Source organism: Plectropomus leopardus, chromosome 8 (assembly GCF_008729295.1).
Source record: "Plectropomus leopardus isolate mb chromosome 8, YSFRI_Pleo_2.0, whole genome shotgun sequence".
Classification (NCBI taxonomy): Eukaryota; Metazoa; Chordata; class Actinopteri; order Perciformes; family Serranidae; genus Plectropomus; species Plectropomus leopardus.
In genome coordinates, this window is record NC_056470.1 from 3,470,524 (window position 1) to 3,489,249 (window position 18,726).

Sequence of the window (18,726 nt, forward strand, 5' to 3'; positions counted from 1 at the left end):
AACTGTGCTGAGGTCCAAACATCAGCAATGAGCTGGGAGAAACCTGTTAGAAAATCAGGAGGTATACCTTTAAGGATTTATTAACACATAACTCTGCGTTTGAATGATTTTCCATTCTCTCTGCGATGCTACTGCCATGCATAGTGTTTCACCTGCATTCACTTCATCCATGTCAAAGTGCACACCAAATAAGGCTGAGCCTCGACAACATGTTCATCATCATCATCTTGAAAACAAACAAGCAAACACACAAACAAAACTAATATCATGGTTCCACATGAGCAGACTGTTGCTGACTGATACATTTCTTGTGTTACAATTAAAATTTCTATATCTTTTTGAAAACTGAGGATAGCTCCTCAGCCCTTTCAGTTATGTAAAAGAAAAATTACATCAGTGTTTTAGTTGCCTTTGTTTCACGTTTTGGAGCAAATGGAACCACAGGATTAACCCTTTGGATGCATGATGTCCATTACAGTGGAGAGTTAAATTTCATTTTGATGAAAGTCTGCTTGAAATGGAAGTGGAGAACTGCCAGGGCAAAAACCAAAACTGATCAGTATCAGGAAAGAACATGAAAAGTTTCTTGTAATAATAATGGTGACTTTTTCCTAGAGATAGGAGATTTCCGAGATATTTTCATATTACAAAAAGATAGTTACATGTTATAACAAACAATGACTTTCAATGTTATAACATGAAAAGTTATGCATTTTAAATTGTTTTAACATGAAAAGAATGGTAAAAGCATGAAAATCATGTTGAAACCTTCATGTTATTTCCTGATTCTGATCAGTTTTTTCCTTGCCCAGCAGTTCTACACTTCTGTAGCCTCACATATCTCAGTGAGGAAAAAGGAAGATTTTGTTGTGTCTGCTTTGTCTGGAATAAAATACTTCTAAAGATCCTCCTGAGACACTAAGAACATCACCTATTCTGGCCAGTTTCATTTGATGATGTGAGACATTACAGACATTCTCAGGCATGGACAACCGAAGATCCAGAGTTAGGAATGACAAGAATACAAACACTCAATGTAGGTCCAAATTCATATAGAAAGTTTAGTTAGAATTAATAATCATCATCTTCATCATCATCATACAGTTTAATTAATTGTCATATTCTGATTTACTTTATCATAATTTATGTTGACTATCACATAATTTTGAGTCAAATCAATGACTTTTTTCATTTTAATTTAGACTTGGTATATCCTAATTTTTACTCAGCATTTTTTTTTTTAACTTTTTTTTTTTACACAGGAATGCTAAAAATAAAATTAGGCAGAGTCAGCGAGACATTTAAAAAAAGAATTATATAGTAATATATAATTTGGTTCTATCTGAAATGGTTTAAAATAACTTGTCTCCTGCAGTAAACACCATGCATGCATACATTTATCCAGTCACACTTCTCTTAAAATCACAGCTGAACACCTTTTCATATTAACAATGTCTGTCGATTAATCATTTGATTCAGATATTACTCAGCCCTATAACTGGCTCTCAAGTTAGCCTGTGTGACGACACAATGCAGACAGATGCTAAGAGCACAAAAGAAACAGAAGTCAAGGCTACGGACTGAAACCAGTGAGGCACTTCTCTGCGAAAAGGTTGCACACAGGCTGATGCTTCTGCCGTGTCAAGTGGCATCACATAATATTCCACTGCCATTGTGCATTAATTAGCCTCATTTAGACAAACATGGTGTCTTTGAAATCATAACACAGAAAACAGAACAAAAAGAGTCTTTGGGAAACAGCAATAACCAAAGTGCTAAAATGATACATCTCAAGATTATAAACCACCACAGCATTAAACAATGTACAGTACCAGTTTAAATGTAGGAATCCAGCACATACAGTACATCAGCAGAATGGTGTTTATAGAATGCACATCAATGCCAAAATTATCTTTGTCATCAAACAAAAATGATCAGCTGTTTTGTCCTGTTTTAACCCTTTGAAAACTGGAAAGACAGCAATGAGCAACGAAAGAAATGACCAAAAAATTAGCAACAAATTACCTGAAAGCTAGTTTTGAACAAAGACAAGAAAAAAAGAAAGAAAAAAACAATCCAACAAGAAAATGACCCAGAAAAAGTGCTTAAAAATTATAATAACTCTGTCATGTAATTTTAATATGCAATTATGATAATTATAAATTTAGTTTCTCCCCAGCCTTTCTTAATTTTCTAAATCGATTAATTTCTTGCAATTTGTAGAACATGTCTGGCTAAACTGCTCATTGCCTTTTTTCCCCATGTTTTCAAAAGAAAACAAAACCAATTTGGTTCCAATTAAGTACTTATGAAAGGCATCTAAAGGCAGGGCAAGAAACGTGAAGTCGCTCCAGGTTTCAAAGGGTTAACTTGCTATGTATGACTGGATGTGACCCTTAATGTCATGAATAATATAAACATAAACAATAATATAAACATAAAATAAACATAGCCTTGTCTGTTATCAGCTGATAAACTTCAGAAAACAGGTCCTCAGCTGTGATTGGCTGAGGCACGTTCAAAGTAATAAAAAAAAAAAAACTAATGCAAAAACAACAAATTAAAAAAAAAAGACACCGGTGAGTGTATAAGAATTTCTTAACCCTCATATGTGAACATACTACAGATACATACTCATTGCACTAACCCAACATCTGGGATGTTGCCAGTTTGACTGTTACTGTGAAATCACTCATTTCCCCTTATCTCACCTCACCTACACTCCCCCCGGGGACAAATAAGAAACATGTAACCACTATTTTTTTTACAAAGCAGTAAGCCATTCAAGCATTCAAACATAACACCTTCAGAAAGTTTTGTTTTGGTGATAGCAGAAATGGAAAGAATATCAAGCTCATGGCAACGAGATGACAGGGTGAAGAAGTTTGGCTCATCTACAGCACAAAACAGAGCTGAATGTGTGGGAGTCTTCCTGTGGTGGAGTGTAGGAGCCACTGCAGCATTATTGTATTTGAACCCATCTCTCTGGGTGTCCAACTCTGCCACTGAGACCATATGCAAAAGCACTTTGGAAGAGTAAAGTGCAAAATCCAACCGAAATCACTGCGAAAGCAGCTTTCGGCAATGGATCTGCGACATAGTATTTCAGAAAATTGGGGGACATGTGAGAGACAGATTTAAGAATGTCCCTCTGACATCATCAGGGTGCCTTTCTCATGGTATGGTCAGACAAAAAGGGAAGCTACTTTTAGCCTCACACCCTTCACATGACTTTAAGTGCCGTGCTGTTTGTGTAGTCCGCATTTATTTGTCCCAAACACCCAACGTACCGACAGTAGAAACATTAGCTGTTAACAAACACTGGATAGCCTGGTAAGACCATCCTGATGATGTGAGCTCAACATTCAGTTTGGCTCTGCTCATCACTCTGGACACGCTGCTGCTCCAAACACTTTCCTATCACATTAAGACAGATCTTTAGTCTACCACAGGTCTCATCCCCTGTCCTATTAGGGTTTTCATGGGCATTTTTAACAGTAAAATATTACTGAGCTACAAGAATCAGAGGCAAAATACACCTTTTACCTTCACTACTGGAGGCATCACTAACATCATTTATGACCTTAGCTCTCTCTATGCTGCTTTAAAATTTGATCACTGCCAAGTTAAACCTTAGAGGAAAAGTAGGATAGTTGCTTAATAGCGTGTTACATCTCCAGCAGAAAAATCTTTCATCCTGTTAGGGATGTCAGTTTTGATTAAATCTGCTTTCGAAAGACAAACACTCATTCACTAGTAACTAACCAGCTAATTTTTAACCCAAAAAAAGCTGGTGGGTGGGAAAGATGTTATTAGCAATACATAGTGCCAAATAAGCACTGCTGCTAGCTAGCTAGCTCCTATGCAAACATGGTGGTGCGCAGTGCAGTGAACTGAGGAGCAGCAAAATTAACCTCTAGACCGACATGTCAAAAATATTCTTGGAGGTTAACCAGTTACCTTTTAACCGTTGACATCCCTACATCCTGTGTGAATGCACTGTTGGTTTACTCTTCATTGTTAATGGTGTCATGCTCTGTCAGTTGGGTTAGGTAAGTGCAGCATGTGTGCTGGCCTTGTCTTGATTCCAAGTACTGTTTTCAATTTACTTTGTGACAGACCATAGAATGTATATAAAGATGGACAACATAACAGTTCCCACAAAGTGCGGCCATTCAATCCGAGCCAATCCATGAGCTCCTGTTCAATTGTGGTCAATCGCTGCTGGCAACTGGTCAAACAGGTGTTTTGGCGGGAACTCTCCCACTGCCAAGATCGTTACTGCGCAGAATCTAGCTCCAAATGATGTCACCAGCGCATGATGGCAGCAGCTGTGTCCAGGATATTTTAGCTTCACGCATTGTCCAATTTTATATACAGTCTATGTGACAGACTAACAACTATTCAGAGTCTGGATTTTCCCCTGTTTAGAACTCATGTAACTTGAGTGCTTCAGTTAAGACACATGTGTGGCTTATTGGACATGACAGGAGCTGGTAAACAAAGTCAGTAAAAAGGACAGCTCAGGCTAAATGCCTTTTCAACATTTCATGCATCAGTAGAGATAAAGATACCATGAAAATTTTAGCTCCTTCATTTCCTCTTCCAAGGACAGACAACATAACGGTTGAGGAGAAAATGAAATATTAGGACAATTACAGACACAAGATATATATGTATTCAAGCATACACAGGATGACAAGATCATTACCAACCAATTCAGTATGTAAGGCTATCTAAAAAAGATCTACACCTCCAATGGGCCACAAACAGTCTACTGAGGAGTTCTCTGAGGATGGGAAGCCAATGATGCAGGATGGACTCAGGAGGTGGGAGAGAGGGAGAGTTGAGCTGTTGGGGAGGGAATGGTGGTGGCCAGGTTATAGGTAGAGTTTGGTGATGATGGCTGAGGTGACGCTAAAGGGCTGTAAATGGGCCTGGTGGAGATGGTTGAAGAGGGGGAGTGTGGAGCAGCGGTGGTTGTTGTTGGGGAGTCCGAGCTAACCTCGTCCCCTTCCTCTGAGTCCCACACTTCACTCTGCAAGTAGTCTGCAAACAAGGCCTTGGCTCGCTGCAGCACCCTGCTCAGGTTGTGGCGCCGCACAAGGCGATCAAAGTGCATGGCTAGCTCATTGTAGTCAAAGCTGTTCTTGATGATGTGGTCTCGGTGCTCCAGCAGTATGGACAGGCACAGGAACAGCATGAAGGGATTGCCTTTGCCGAACTCTTGAGGCGGCGGCAGCGAACACGGTTTGATGCTGGTGGTGTCAGCTTTTGAAGAACTGGGAGTGTTGGCTGTGGTGCTCGGGGATTTGCTACCAGGTGACAGGAGATTGTTGGAGGATGACCTGCTGCCATACAGCGAGGGGCCTCTTCCAAAAGACAAAATGGGTGAAGAGAGTAGGGACCGATTCTGGGTGTGGGTTGGAGATGCGACAGATGTTTTTACAGTGGGGGTCGTGGGCGAGTTGATCCCTGTACTGCTGAGCACTTGGGCAGAGGAGGTCAACACTTTTGGGACAGTACTTGGTAAGGCCTCACTTCCATTGGTCGTGGATGGGGATGACGATTTTGGAGGAGAATCTGGAGAAGCACCTGGCCAGCTGGAGGGTGAAGTTGAAGATGTGGGAGAGCCAGAGGGGCCAGTTTTCCAGATTGGTAGGCCACTAGAAAAGAGAGGAAGTGATGACAGTGGAGAGAAACCATTGTCACAGTTTTTAATGAGAGGTGTTCTCTCTCCTGGGTCCTCTTCACTGTCAACTGTGGACTGGCGTGTTGGGATGCCTGTTGCTGACTTTGAAGAAACCAACTCCTGTGGCTGCTCAGCATCCTCAATATGAAAGCTGTCTTCATTCCGAGCAGTGTAGTATTTAAACTCCCCGAAACTAGTTTGCCTCTCAAAAGAAGGGGCCTGCAAGTCGGCCTTTTCCATTGTCACTTGAGGAATGTCATATTCACCATCGCTTCCCTTTTCTTTTAGGACAGCATTTCTGCTCACATCTGGTTCTTCTCTTGAGGGCCTCAACATGTGTCGTCTACGCTGCTTCTCTTTTTGTTCCTTCTCATCCCCAAGGCATTTCTCAATTGTCCGGTCCTTGTCTCTGCAGGACAATGTTTCATCAGTTTCCACTGGAGGTCCCAGAAGCTCCACTTCAGTTTCAGGAGGATCCGGGGGCAGGGAGCTCCAAGTTACCTCCAGCATTCTCAAAGCATCATCAAATGCAAACTCTCGCTTCAGCTCCAGAAGCAGCCAGCGGTAACAGAAGAAGAGGTCGTCAGCTCCCTTGGACACCAAGTAAGAGTAGAATTCAGGATCGGAGTACTGCAGCAGCAGCTTCAGATGCTGGAACTTAATAGACATGAGTTGCCCATCTGGCCAGAAGTTCCCTTCCAAGCGTTTCATGATGCCACAAAAGCAAATGAAGGCATGCGCCTCATTGTCCATTACAGCAAGTATAGGGGAGGCAATGTCACTCATCCCTTGACAGTACGATATCTAAAAAAAAAAAAAAACACATTCACACAGTTACATAAGTCTACAGTTTACACAGAAAAAACAAATCTGCAATCTTAAATTTCTTAGAAGTTTTTCTTAAATCATCTTTGTTCCTTGCCTCAAGTGCTGGAAAGTTAATTTTATCTACAGAAGCCTTAAAAACTCAGTGTCAGCTGAAGAAGCCTCCTGCCACCCACCCAAAAGAAGCCACTTAATTCTCTACCAAAGAAGTATTTATCCAATATTCAGCACAAATCATAAGGAACCAAGAAGCCTGCTGCCAACCCACAGCTTAGAGTTTTTATTAAACCACCAGTAGTTGGGTTTCTATGACGGTTCTGCGCAAAAGGTAAGCAACATTTTCTAAATATTGACAAAACACAATTGAGAGATGACTGCATTTCCAGTGAGTGATGTTATACGACTTCTCCTCTCACAATAACATTCCAAGAAGCATGGTGATGGATGATCAAAACATAAGCAGCTTTATTTCTATTGCAGCCACCACACTAGCTGTCATTGTTTCCAATCCAAGGCAACCTAGGTGTGTTATGGAGCCACGATGGAAAGGCAAGCCCCTTATACGTGGGAGCAGCCACGTGTGAGGGATTTCTGGGAGGTGACAGTCCACAATTTCACAGAGGAATTGTGGATTCAAAACTTCTGGATGATCTGATCAACTTTTGAAGAGTTATGTGATGCAGTAACAGCTCTTGTAGCTCCTGCTGCATCATGAGGGAGCCGGTTCCTACTGACAAGCATACAGCCATAGCATCATGTGACCTAGAAAAGTCAAAAAAGTGTCTCCATTGTAGTTTTATGAAATATGGCTTTTTCAAATTGCCTGAGTTTACCAGTAGTACAATTCTTTTTTTTGATAAATGGGAGTTATTTTGAAAATGACATGTTTCCATTTGGTGTATTTTATATTCGCAATTTCAATTTCTGCAATTTGAGGGTTATTGGAAACCCGCCTAGTGACTATCCCTGCTAAATCCAGATCTGAAGTGACACCTATGGGTTGCCCCGCCCTCGGGCCTCATCCACATATCAAGACATTGAGCCTCATTGACTTATATGTGCGTAGAAACTTTCTTCATATCACCATTCACAATCTTTACTGTACTGGTGAGGTTGCAGCCTAAACCAACAGCAAATAAGTATGTGTGAAGGAGAGAGTGACTGTTGCTGTGTCTAACCAGCTCATAATGTGTGATATTGGACAGAATAAAATACAAACTCCTTCACATGAGAGAGGCTGCCTGGCTGGCAGTGAGTCTGGACACAGGCATGGCACGCAACAAAATGGGAATGTACCAATAACATCATATTCCCTGGTACTTTTTGGCAAGCTAGCTGACTCCTTTTTTAGCTAGCAAACTAGCTCTAATCACATCCAGCACTGCCCACATTCAGCACGAACATCAACTCTGCAGGCGACTGTCACTTACCTTCATTCTCTCATGTATGACTGTAACCTTATAGATCTTTGTATTATGTTCTTCATCTTTTTTCTTTGAGCCCATTCAGTTTACAGCAAGTTTTGGAGTGTAACACTACACCCCAAACTACAGGTAACTCGAATTTGCCTCACCTCTCTAGTCTTGTTATCGTTAACTGGAAGTCTGATAAGCCACTAATTTTAAGCATCAAGCACATAATTTCCTGGGTTCTGCTATTTTTTCTGCAATTTACATTGGAAATGTCTTTATTTATGTAAGGGAAAACAAAAAATGACAAATACTAGAATATAATGCAGTTAGGCTGTCAGGCATTCTGCTTTTCAATATTTGTCTCCTGTAGATCAGCTTTTCTCATTTCATGTTCGCTGCTGAGTCAACACACGTTTTTTCTGTGTGTAAATGAGGGACTATGTTCTGTAGTGAGGTTTAAATGGTTCTGGGTGTATAGAGTCTGTTGGGGTCTGTTGTTGATGTCTGTTGGTATTTAAATATGTATACTGAGATGTGTGGGCATGTCTTTCTGTCTCTTTGTGTGTGTGTGTGTGTGTGTGTGTGTGTGTGTGTAACACCTGTATGCATAATTCTAACACTCCTGCTCCCCCATGTTGAGGCACCTCACAGTTTGAAAATTAGGGCTGACCCAAATACTTTGAAGCTTTGATCATTGTGGTGGTAATCAATGTCCAAATAGGTATTCCAAGGCACCATTTTCCATAGCATTTATTAAGAAATAGCTAATTAATGATGCATCAGCATTAATTATTCGTTGTTCTCAGACAAGGACATATAAAGTTAGTGACAGACCTGGTTTTGAGACTGACATTTGGACTGCCAGTGACAGGCTGACAAATACACCAGCAATATGTTGAAAAATTCAAGTGTCTTGAATAGTTTCAAAATTTGTGATGATAAATACCAAAAAGTCAAGTGACAGATCTCACAAATCTACAACCAGCTTAGCACATCACCTAAACATTACAGGTAACAGCTGAGCCAAGTTCTTTTCCTAGCTATTGTAGCTAATGTTACTGCGACCTGCATACTAACAAAGTGGCTAATTGTCTCGTTATATTCGATTAGATAACTGCAAACTGACATCTTTCTCTCCTCCCCCTTCCTAAGCTGCGATTAATCGCCAATATTTCTTAATAAGGCTCTGATTCCCCAAAACTGGTATTCAGGAAAGCCCTGTTAAGAGCCTTGACACTAACAGATTCAGACAGATGCTTTGATGAGCAGATTGAGTTTTGATAAAATCCTATCAAAGTCTGAGGCAGGTGCCAGCCGACAGACTGAACATCTCTTCTCACCTGTGGATGTGTGATGGCAAATGTGGTGAGCAGGTCTGTGAGGGCGGTCAGATGTGGACTGTCCTCTGACCCTGCATAGTATGGATGAGCCCGGTCTGTCCTCAGGACGTCCTTCAGGACGTTCCCCCGGATAAACTCCAGGTCCTCAGGGCTGACCCGCACTGTCCACTCTCTCTTCAGCTGGTCGTACTCCCTAGTCTTCCTCTTCATGTAGTCCATCCTCTCCTGCCCGCTGAGTCCATCAGGGTAGACGTTCAGGAGGTACCGCCAAACAACCTGACACACCAGCAGACAATGCAGAACTTTATCTTTAACGTATCAACAACAGCTCAGAAAAAAAACAAATTCTATCTTTTAATGCATTAAGGTAGAATTTTTCATAATTTCAACTAGCACATTTAGTTTGTGCAGGAGACACAGGCAGAGAATGGGGCTTCTTTTTTCTTTGGGGGTTAGAAGGGGAAACCTTGTAAATAATCACAAACTTTATAACAAACCCAAGGTTTCCAACACATTCATTTATTTGTGGCGGGCTGCCACAATTAAAAGAAGTGCCACCACAAATAGATTTCTAGTCTTATTCAAATATATATACTGTGTGGTTTGTCATTGCACCACACTCTGAGAGTGCAGAGTGCACTGTTGTCACAGACGAAGCAGCAGAACACCAGACGCAGTGAAAGTGAAACTTAACCATTCATTGTGCTGGTTCTAAAAGTTTGCATTCACTCACTCTATACTCTGCTTCTCCTTTTATACATCAATCTGATCAGTTCTGTCCGGATCAACTTAACAATTATCCGTGTCAGCACTCAAACTGCTGCTGGGGGATTAAAAAAACTCATGAGTTTCGCCTGCGCTGCGTTCTCAGACTTGCAAAAAAATTCAGAATTTAGAGAGGGGCACAGAATAATATAAAAAAGGATTTTTTTTTAAAAAGGAAAGTTTTCTGACACTATCCCTGTTCATAGTGTATAACTGATCTATTGATCCATTCAGAGCTGATCAAATCAGATTGATAATGAGGAGAAGCTGCTGCAGAGGCAAGTTAGACCAAGTTTAGACCAACTCCAAAAATAGAAAATCTATTTGTGGCGGCAGATGTTTTAATTGTGGCAGACTGCCACAAATAAATGAATGTGCGAGAAACCCTGCTTGTTTGTTTGGGAATCTGCAGGACATGGAATTGGTATGTCATTCTAATGAAACACAGGTACTTCACCTTCCGCAGCGAAGGCTCCACACCCCCATGGTAGATGCGCAGTCTGAGTTCCTCAGGTCGTGTTAACTGGCCCTGTCCATTGAGGTAACTGTGAAACTCTGCGTCGCTCAGAGGGGGCTTGAAAGGCTTAATTTCTTCCCCATAAGACCAGCTGAAGGCCTGCTGAACTCGGGACAGGGTACGGCCCACCTGAACATAAGAGAAACAATTGTGTTGGAATAACCTCTGGCTTATAAACGGCAGAGGGTGAAAGAGACAGATAAGGAAGGTTAGAGAAGATGAAGGAACCTGGGACAGTAGAGACTGGGTGAAGGGGAGAGCTGCAGATGCTAAAGACCTGGTCCTCTCTGCCAGAAGCTGCTCAGAGCCAATCACGTCTTTTGGGCTGATGATGTCCCAGTCCTCCATAACAGGACCTGCAGTCAACACAAAGCAGCAGCCTTAACTATCATCTATTTTAGGCCCAAGGCTGCATTCACTTGGCATTGTGGCAAAAATGTCACTCTTCTGTTTGTATGAAGGTGGCTAGTGCGTTTAGGCTGTGGCAAAAAGTAAACATGAACGGTTAAGAAAGTGTCATATGAACACGCGACTTGAAAAACTGTGAACCTATCCTTTAACACAAATGGTAAATGTTAAATAGACTGTACTTGTATAGAGCTTTTCTAGTCTTTTTGAGCACTCAAAGCACTTTCACACTACATGTCACATTCACCCATTCACACACACATTCACATTCACATTCACACACTGGTGGCCGAGGCTACTGTACAAGGTGCTGCCTGCTACTCAGTAATCATTCACACACACTAACACTCCGATGACGCAGCATCTGGAGCAATTTGGGGTTCAGTATCTTGATCAGGGATACTTCGACATATTGCCTGGAGGAGCTGGGGATCAAACTGCTGACCTTCCAATTAGAGTCCTAAAATTCTAGAAACATCCTAAAATCCAAGAAAAGTCCGAAAATCTGAGAAATGTCGCAAAGTCCTACACATATCCTAAAAAAGTTAAAGATGTCCTCAAATCCTAGAAATGTCCTTAAATCCTTGAAGAGCCCTAAACCTCTGAGCCACAGTCGCCAACAAGGCGTCATTCTGTCCAAATATCCATCTGACAGAGTCAAACTCAATTATGTTTTAGTATATTTTTTATTTGGTTTTGCCATTTAAGTCAATTGGTTTGTCACTTCAGTGGTTCCTTTTTCTCTTAAAACTTGAAATATCGCTTTCAACAGCACCTTATTAACAATTCTAACTTCAGTCCTGTATATGATAAATATCTGCTGTGCTTAAAAACAAATGCATAACCCATAATAACAAAATACAACATGTCCGGAATCCATGTCTTCTGACATCAGGTAATGGATTACCATTATAGGTCCCAATTTTCCTGCTGAACTACAGCCAACTTAGCCAATTTAGGTTCATACAGAGTCAGTGGACGAGCCGGAAAGGAACATTTTTTACAGATGCCACATTTACCTCCTCACATTATGTTCATTCTTCCTCTAAGCTTTTGGGTTTTGTTAGTTCCTCTAAGGAAACACTGGTGTTCTTACTGTCTTCTGAAGGTTTGATGTCCATCTTGAGCTGGAGATATGGTTTGGCAGCACTGACAAATGCAACATCCAAATCCCAGTCAGACAGCAGTGACAGATACATTTCAGCACCGCTCCGGTCTCGAGACAGGTAACTGATCCCGAAATTCCGCTTCCTGGTTTGAAAGACAAACAAGAAGAAAATGCTGACACACATGATGTGTCTACGCAACAGTTGAACCAGGGCGATCACTCTTACCCGTTCAAATCAAAGGCTCGAATGAGGATGTGCTGCAGGACCTCCAGTGACGTTATTTGAGGATCAACAGCAAACGAGCGAAACTCCACAGGAAGTGCCCCTTCACATTTCTGAAAAAAGCACAACATCAGAAACAAACATGGTGCTGTGGGAGAAACATGGAGGGAAGTTTTAACATAATAACCTATTTTGGTGGTTAGTATTCAAGAATTGATGGACTGTACTGGACAACAGTGTGACAGACAGCTGTGCAGTACATGTTGTAAAGAACAGTAAAATAAGAGTAGGTGACAAAATGATGTATAGGAAAGAGAGAGAGAGAGAAAAAAGGAGGAAGAGAGTGAGGGAGAGAGGGGACATATGCACAGCAACAATAATAGTAACCATAACATAACAGAGTAAAATAGAATATAAAATGGATAAAGTGGAGCTTGTTTATCAAAAAAGGTGCCAGTGGAGGATCCCCTACACCCCCCGACAGAGGTCCTAGCTAATGTTCTAAAATTCTAGAAATTTTCCAAAATCTTGCAAACGCCCTAAAGTCATCGAAATGTCCTAAAATCATAAAAACATCCGAAAATTCGAGAAATGTCGCAAAGTCCTAGAAATGTTCTAAAAATTGTAGAGACATCCTAAAATCCTAGAGATGTCCTACAATCCAAGAAATGTCCTAATCCTAGAGATGTCCTAAAATCATAGATATATCCTAAAATCTTAGATATATCCTAAAATCCTTTAAACGTCCTAAAATTTTAGAAAAGTCTTAAAAATTCAGAAATGTCCTAAAAGAATAGATACATGTCCTAAAACCCTTGAAATATCATAAAATCATAGAAACCTCCTCAAATCCAAGAAAAGTCTTAAAATTTGAGAAATGTCGCAGTCCTAGAAATATCTTAAAAATTCTACAAACGTCCTAAAATCTGAGAAACATCCTAAAATGTAGAAATATCCCAAATCCCTACAAATGTCCTAAAGCTCTAGAAATGTCCTGAAATCCTAGAAACATAAATGGAGCTGCTGCGACTGGCCCTTGACCCCCTGTCATTTTGCAACAGAAATGTCCCCAGGCAAACATACTTAGTATCCCTGCTCTAAGGCAATCAAATGACAAATATGATTTAGGTGAAATAAAAAACACGAAATGCTTCGAATCCAGGTAACATGTGACGTCACGCAGCGCGTTGACGCACGCACTGCTGAGCCGGCAGGTGACGTCAACTCCAGTCTGTGAGGGCTCACTGCTTTGTGGTGGTTTAGGTTGGACTTTGGTGATGGGTTTTAACGATAGTTGTCAGAATGTCAATGATTAGTAGCTAATACAGTCAAATTACGGTCCAAATAAGGTGACAAGGAGAAAGACTGTTTGGCACCTCCAGCTGTCAAACAACATTCAGCCACAACAAACAATGAGGCGAATAACACAGTGTGTCCCTCCGCGGACAGCCACAGCAGAGAGCTCCTCACTCTCACACAGCTGCTGTCTCGGGTGCTTTTACGACGTTTAGCACCAGACTGTGTTTTGAAGAAACAGCTAGCACACACTCAGCAGACATTTCAGTAAACAGGATAACAGGGAGCTAGCAGCTAACTAGCGGACGCTGGCAGAATGTCTCTTGCTGAAACCTTCATCCTACCTTGACTTTGACACGAACCACCCCCCTCTCCTCCTCGCCTGCCATCTTAAACACTCCGTTTGGGAACAGGGTGGTTAGTCGGAGTTTTGTTTTCCTCCTACACCAACATGATGATCAATAACATGATGAGGTAGGGGGATGGGGGGGGGGAGCAGCAGTCCAGTTCCTCTTCGTGATCTTCTTCTGCTGAGATTTCACACAGAGCTCACAGTCGTGCTACCGCCACCTACTGGACACACTCATGTACTAACTTAATGTAATCAAAAGAAATTGTCTTTATGTCCAAAACAAAATGCACAAAATAGAGGTGTTCAATCCTTCTGCATCATGTGCTGGCTTGATAATGCTGCAGGAGCACAGATAAAGACTGTCAGAAAAACTGTCACAACTGCCAGTAAACAACTATTTTCCCAAGTTTGGAATGCATCTACAGAGACAGAATGATGACAAAGACTAACAACATTGTGGGTGACCGGAGGCACCCCCTCGCCTCCTCATCTAATCTACTGCCATCAGGCAACGATATTGTCCACCTCTGTTTGCTAAAAGCAGAGCCAAGTTTTCATTTGTTTCAGAAAAAAATCTTAAAATCAGAGAAATGTCTTAAAATACCAGGAACATCCAAAGATCCTACAAACGTCCTAAAATCCTAGAAATATCCTAAAATGCTAATGTACTGACAGAATGAAGGTGTTTTATCCTTCTGCATCATCTGCTGGTTTGATAATGCTGCAGGAGCACAGATAAAGACTGTCAGAAAAACTGTCACAACTAACAGTAAACTACTAGGAACTGGCTTGTGTGGAATGCATCTACAGAGACAGAATGATGACAAAGGTTATTAACATCGTGGGTGACCATAGGCAACTTGTCACCTGCTCATCTAATCTACTGCCATCAAGGCAACGATCTTGTCCACCTCTGTTTGCTGAATTTGTTCCAGAAAAAATCCTAAAATCAGAGAAATCTTCTAAAATCAGAGAAACATCATAAATTCCTAGAAACATCCTAAAATCCCAATCTACTAACTGAACATGCTTTCAAAAGAAATGCCCATTACAAACTGCATAGAATTTACTAGCGAACTTTTAATGAAGCTGACTTAGGTCAGTGCCTGAGCTATAAGAGGCCTCGAGGTTGATCAACCGCCTCTTTTAAGACGAGTAAAACCTTAAAAGTTCAAAAATTGTGTTTAAGCGAATGTATTTCACGTTGCAGAACAAAACATCTAAATATCTTCAGGCTGTGTTCACCACAGACCTTATTTAAGGAATTTTATCGAAAATCCATTTAAAGAACCCATAGACTTTAAGACGAGGGAACCATACGTGCTAAGGCTAACAGACTTCTGCGATTTAGGACTCATTACTTCACCACTTTATAGATTTAGTGTCTCTTCTTGGGGATATGCAGGGTAAGCACACTTTGTTTATTTAACTTTAGGGACCAATATAATCTGAACTAAATCATGGACGTATGCAAAATAACCTAATTTGGGAACATATAGTGTCTTCTTGGGGAGGATGGTTAAGTACCAGCCTCTGACAAGGACACCTTCAGAATCTCTTAATGACATTCACTGCTCCACACTCTGTATGTTAAACTGTGATTCTTCTCTCCTCAAGGTGGCACCTAGCTCCCTGAGTATCCACTCCTATTGCTGCGATCTTTGCTGTGTTTGCACATTGCACTTTATCTTTGGTTTTATGTGTATGTGTGTTGCCTTTAAGTGTGACCCTTCCCCCTAACTAGTAGTTCTTACTTGACACAGCGCCCCTTTTGCATGTTTGGGCTGTAGCGCCTTCTGGCATTGCAATGGTTTTTATGATTGCAAACAAATTGTCCTTACATGTTGTTTTTAGTTTGTATACATAATTGCTTTAACTTTAAAACTTTGTCCCTGCTATCCCTTCAGGTTAAATAGGTTGAAGAGACTGTCTGAGATGGTCCCAGTCCTCACCCTCTGGTCATAAACTGGCGTCGTCGGCAGGATCAATAGTCGGAAGTCGGAATGCAGAGTTTCCAAGAACCTTTTTTTATTCAAATATATTTGGGGAGATTTTTATCAGATGACTGATTCCAAAATGATTATTCTAGTAGTTTTGGAAGGCAAAACAGCAGTTGGCTGAGGAAAGAGCTCTATGTGGGCGGGCCTCTGCTGTTTCCCCCCTCACCACTTTCTGGTTTGAAGCATGTATGTCCATCCTTTCATTGCAGAGACCTTGTGGCACAGGTAAGGGCTGAAAATAAGCAACCTCAGCAGCAGCACAGCCAGACATGTGGGTCACATTTTTTCATCAGAAGACATATACGGTACATGGTGTCATTTTTACAGCTGCTGTGGGCTTTCTATCATCCTTTAGACTGCCCACTGGCAGACACTTCCTGTTTTCTTAAACTGAGGGATTTACCAGCATCCACAGAATTACGACCAAACTGAATTTGACAAACTCCACAAAAATTAGACCAGAAATAAAGCATTAAGCAAAGAACTTCCTGGGTAGAACCATAGTCACTGAACAAAAAAAACTATGTTCTAACAGAGATTAATAATAAATCCACCAGATTCATTCTGGGTGTCAAAAGAAGAAAAGAAAAAAAAGTAAAGGCCAAACTGTAAATGATCAAATAAATACAGGAAGTTAGATTGACCACTTGACTGGCATGGACTTTACCTCTCACTCACTGTGGACAGGGATGCATGGATGGATGGAGAGATGATGGAAAGCTTTTCTGTTTTTATGTGTAAATCGAGAGATGAGTGCTGAAAAGTGTGGTTGTTTAAAAGTCAGGAGAATAAATTGGCAAAGACTTGAAGAATGAATGCTTTTTACTGCATTAAAAATTTCTATTAACTCTGAGTACTGGGTGTTCAGACAGAAGCCTATATATGGGACAGTGTGGTTGATTTTTTTTCTTTATAAGTGTTAGGTGTTTAAAAGACCAAGAAGTTTCATTGCCTTATTGAATAAAATATAATCCATGTAAAACTATAACCAAGATGATCTGTGTGGGCTTTCAGAACAAGTGTAGCAGAGCCTTGCAAAATGCCCAACATGCCATTTTTGTCCTACTTTAAAGATTTGTATTTACCAGTCTGACAGAGTGGATGACTCTGGTGAGAGAAGGAGAGGAGCAGAGTGTTTACGGTGAATAAGGACTGGTAGTGGGATGATGGGAATGTGCGCTGCTGTGGATCACTGCTAGTGGTAGCTGCAGTGTTAAGAGAGAGCAGCCATGATGCTGTCTTGCTGATGTCGGGATGTGTGGACAGTTTAATGACTCCACAACCAGAAACCATGAATTACCAGAACCATCCCGAAACATGGACAACTATAAAGCAAAAGCCAAAGATGTGAGAAGACACAAAAAAAGAACTTAATCACAGAGCACAAGTTAAAGGAGTTGATGTGATCACATTTCAGTGGAACTGTACCTTGCATAATTCCATGTGACAAATAAATTTTTGATTCATTGATCAGTTATTGTCTGTCCAATTAGGCTACTAATACTCTCCATGGTGCAAAAAAACACGAAAGTTTCGACTTATATTCAAAATATAAATCTCACGTGTTCAGAAAATGCCATGAAGTGTTGAAAAGAGAGGAAATATGCAAAAGGAATATGTTCATGAAACATAACAACAAGCAACTGAACAATTAGTACTCATCATACTGCAGGATAGTGTAAATCAGTGATACTCAACTTATGACCCATGGCAAAAATCTGGTGACAGGTGTCCCCCCTCACCATTTTCTAATTCGCAGTAAAAATAAAGTGACTCACACTGGGAATTGTTGCTACGACGATGCCAGCACATGTAGCTCCAGCAGCCCGTAGCTCCTCAAATCCTTGCTACTTTTCTGCTATATTTTTTTATTATTTTGACTCCATGGCCCCTTCTGTTGAAACACAACTTTTCTAGAGAAGCTCCTATCAATATCGGGAAAACTTGTGTGGAGTTTGGACTGAATGCAGCAGACCACGAGAGGATGGCATATGCCGAGCAGCCAGTCAGACCAGAGGGTAGAAACTAAACTGAAAGCGGTGGATGAGGAGAGGGAGGAGAGCTGTCATCAGGGCAAGGCTAACCTGACTTAGACCGAGAGCTGTTCCTCTACCAAGCCTTCTTCTGGCTAATGTCCGGTCACAGGAGAATAAAGTGGATAAGATGTGATTGAGCCTCACTTAGCAATGGGAGATCAGAGACTGTTCTGCACACATCTTCAAAGAGACATGGTTAACCCCTAACATCCCAGATCAGGCTGTTGCACTGGATAGACGGACCTTGTTGGGAGCCATAAGGACACAATACTCTGATGCAAATTCAAAAAATACACTGCAGGAATTGAATTAGGCCATCAGCAGCAACATGTCCAAGAAACCAGATGGAATCTTGATAGTAGCTGCTAATTTTAATCAACTCATCCTTCAACTCCAAAGATGTAGCAGGATCAAGGACAAATTAAATTAAATTAAAATTTATTTATAAAGCCCATTATCACAAAACAGTTTTCCTCAGAGGGCTTTACAGCATACGACATCCCTGTGCCCTTAGACCCTCAAATCAAATTAAATTTCATTTTTTAAATGACTAATAAATCAACCCTCTACCTTCTTTTTGTACTTTTAGTATAGATAAGGTGCCAGAGTGCATAAAACAGCATCAAAATAGAGCATGTTAATGAAAAATGTGCCAATGGGGGATCCACCACACCCCAACAGAGGTCCTAGGACGCCGATGCCCTAAAATCCTAGAATTGTCCTTAAAATCCTTGAAACCTCTTAAAATCATA

The 18,726-nt window shown here is 41.0% G+C and overlaps 1 protein-coding gene across 1 annotated transcript; it reads right to left on the reverse strand.

The window, feature by feature from the left end:
• Positions 1–608: 608 nt before the first annotated feature.
• Positions 609–14,091, reverse strand: tbc1d25 (TBC1 domain family, member 25). Its single transcript, XM_042491582.1, has 7 exons — positions 13,931–14,091; positions 12,294–12,403; positions 12,056–12,210; positions 10,780–10,907; positions 10,492–10,680; positions 9,270–9,545; positions 609–6,496 (listed from the first exon to the last, which is right to left on the reverse strand). Exons 1-7 carry the CDS (start codon positions 13,973–13,975, stop codon positions 4,823–4,825), a joined length of 2,577 nt encoding a protein of 858 aa, XP_042347516.1. The 5' UTR covers positions 13,976–14,091; the 3' UTR covers positions 609–4,822.
• Positions 14,092–18,726: the final 4,635 nt, after the last annotated feature.

Excerpts from the sequence above, each read along its gene's own strand:
- tbc1d25 (XM_042491582.1), bottom strand. The coding sequence starts at position 13,975 with ATGGCAGGCGAGGAGGAGAGGGGGGTGGTTCGTGTCAAAGTCAAG. Across the intron at positions 9,546-10,491 it reads TGGAGCCTTCGCTGCGGAAG|GTTGTTTGGCGGTACCTCCT; the intron begins GTGAAGTACCTG and ends CTGGTGTGTCAG. Across the intron at positions 6,497-9,269 it reads TTGCCATCACACATCCACAG|ATATCGTACTGTCAAGGGAT; the intron begins GTGAGAAGAGAT and ends TTTTTTTTTTAG.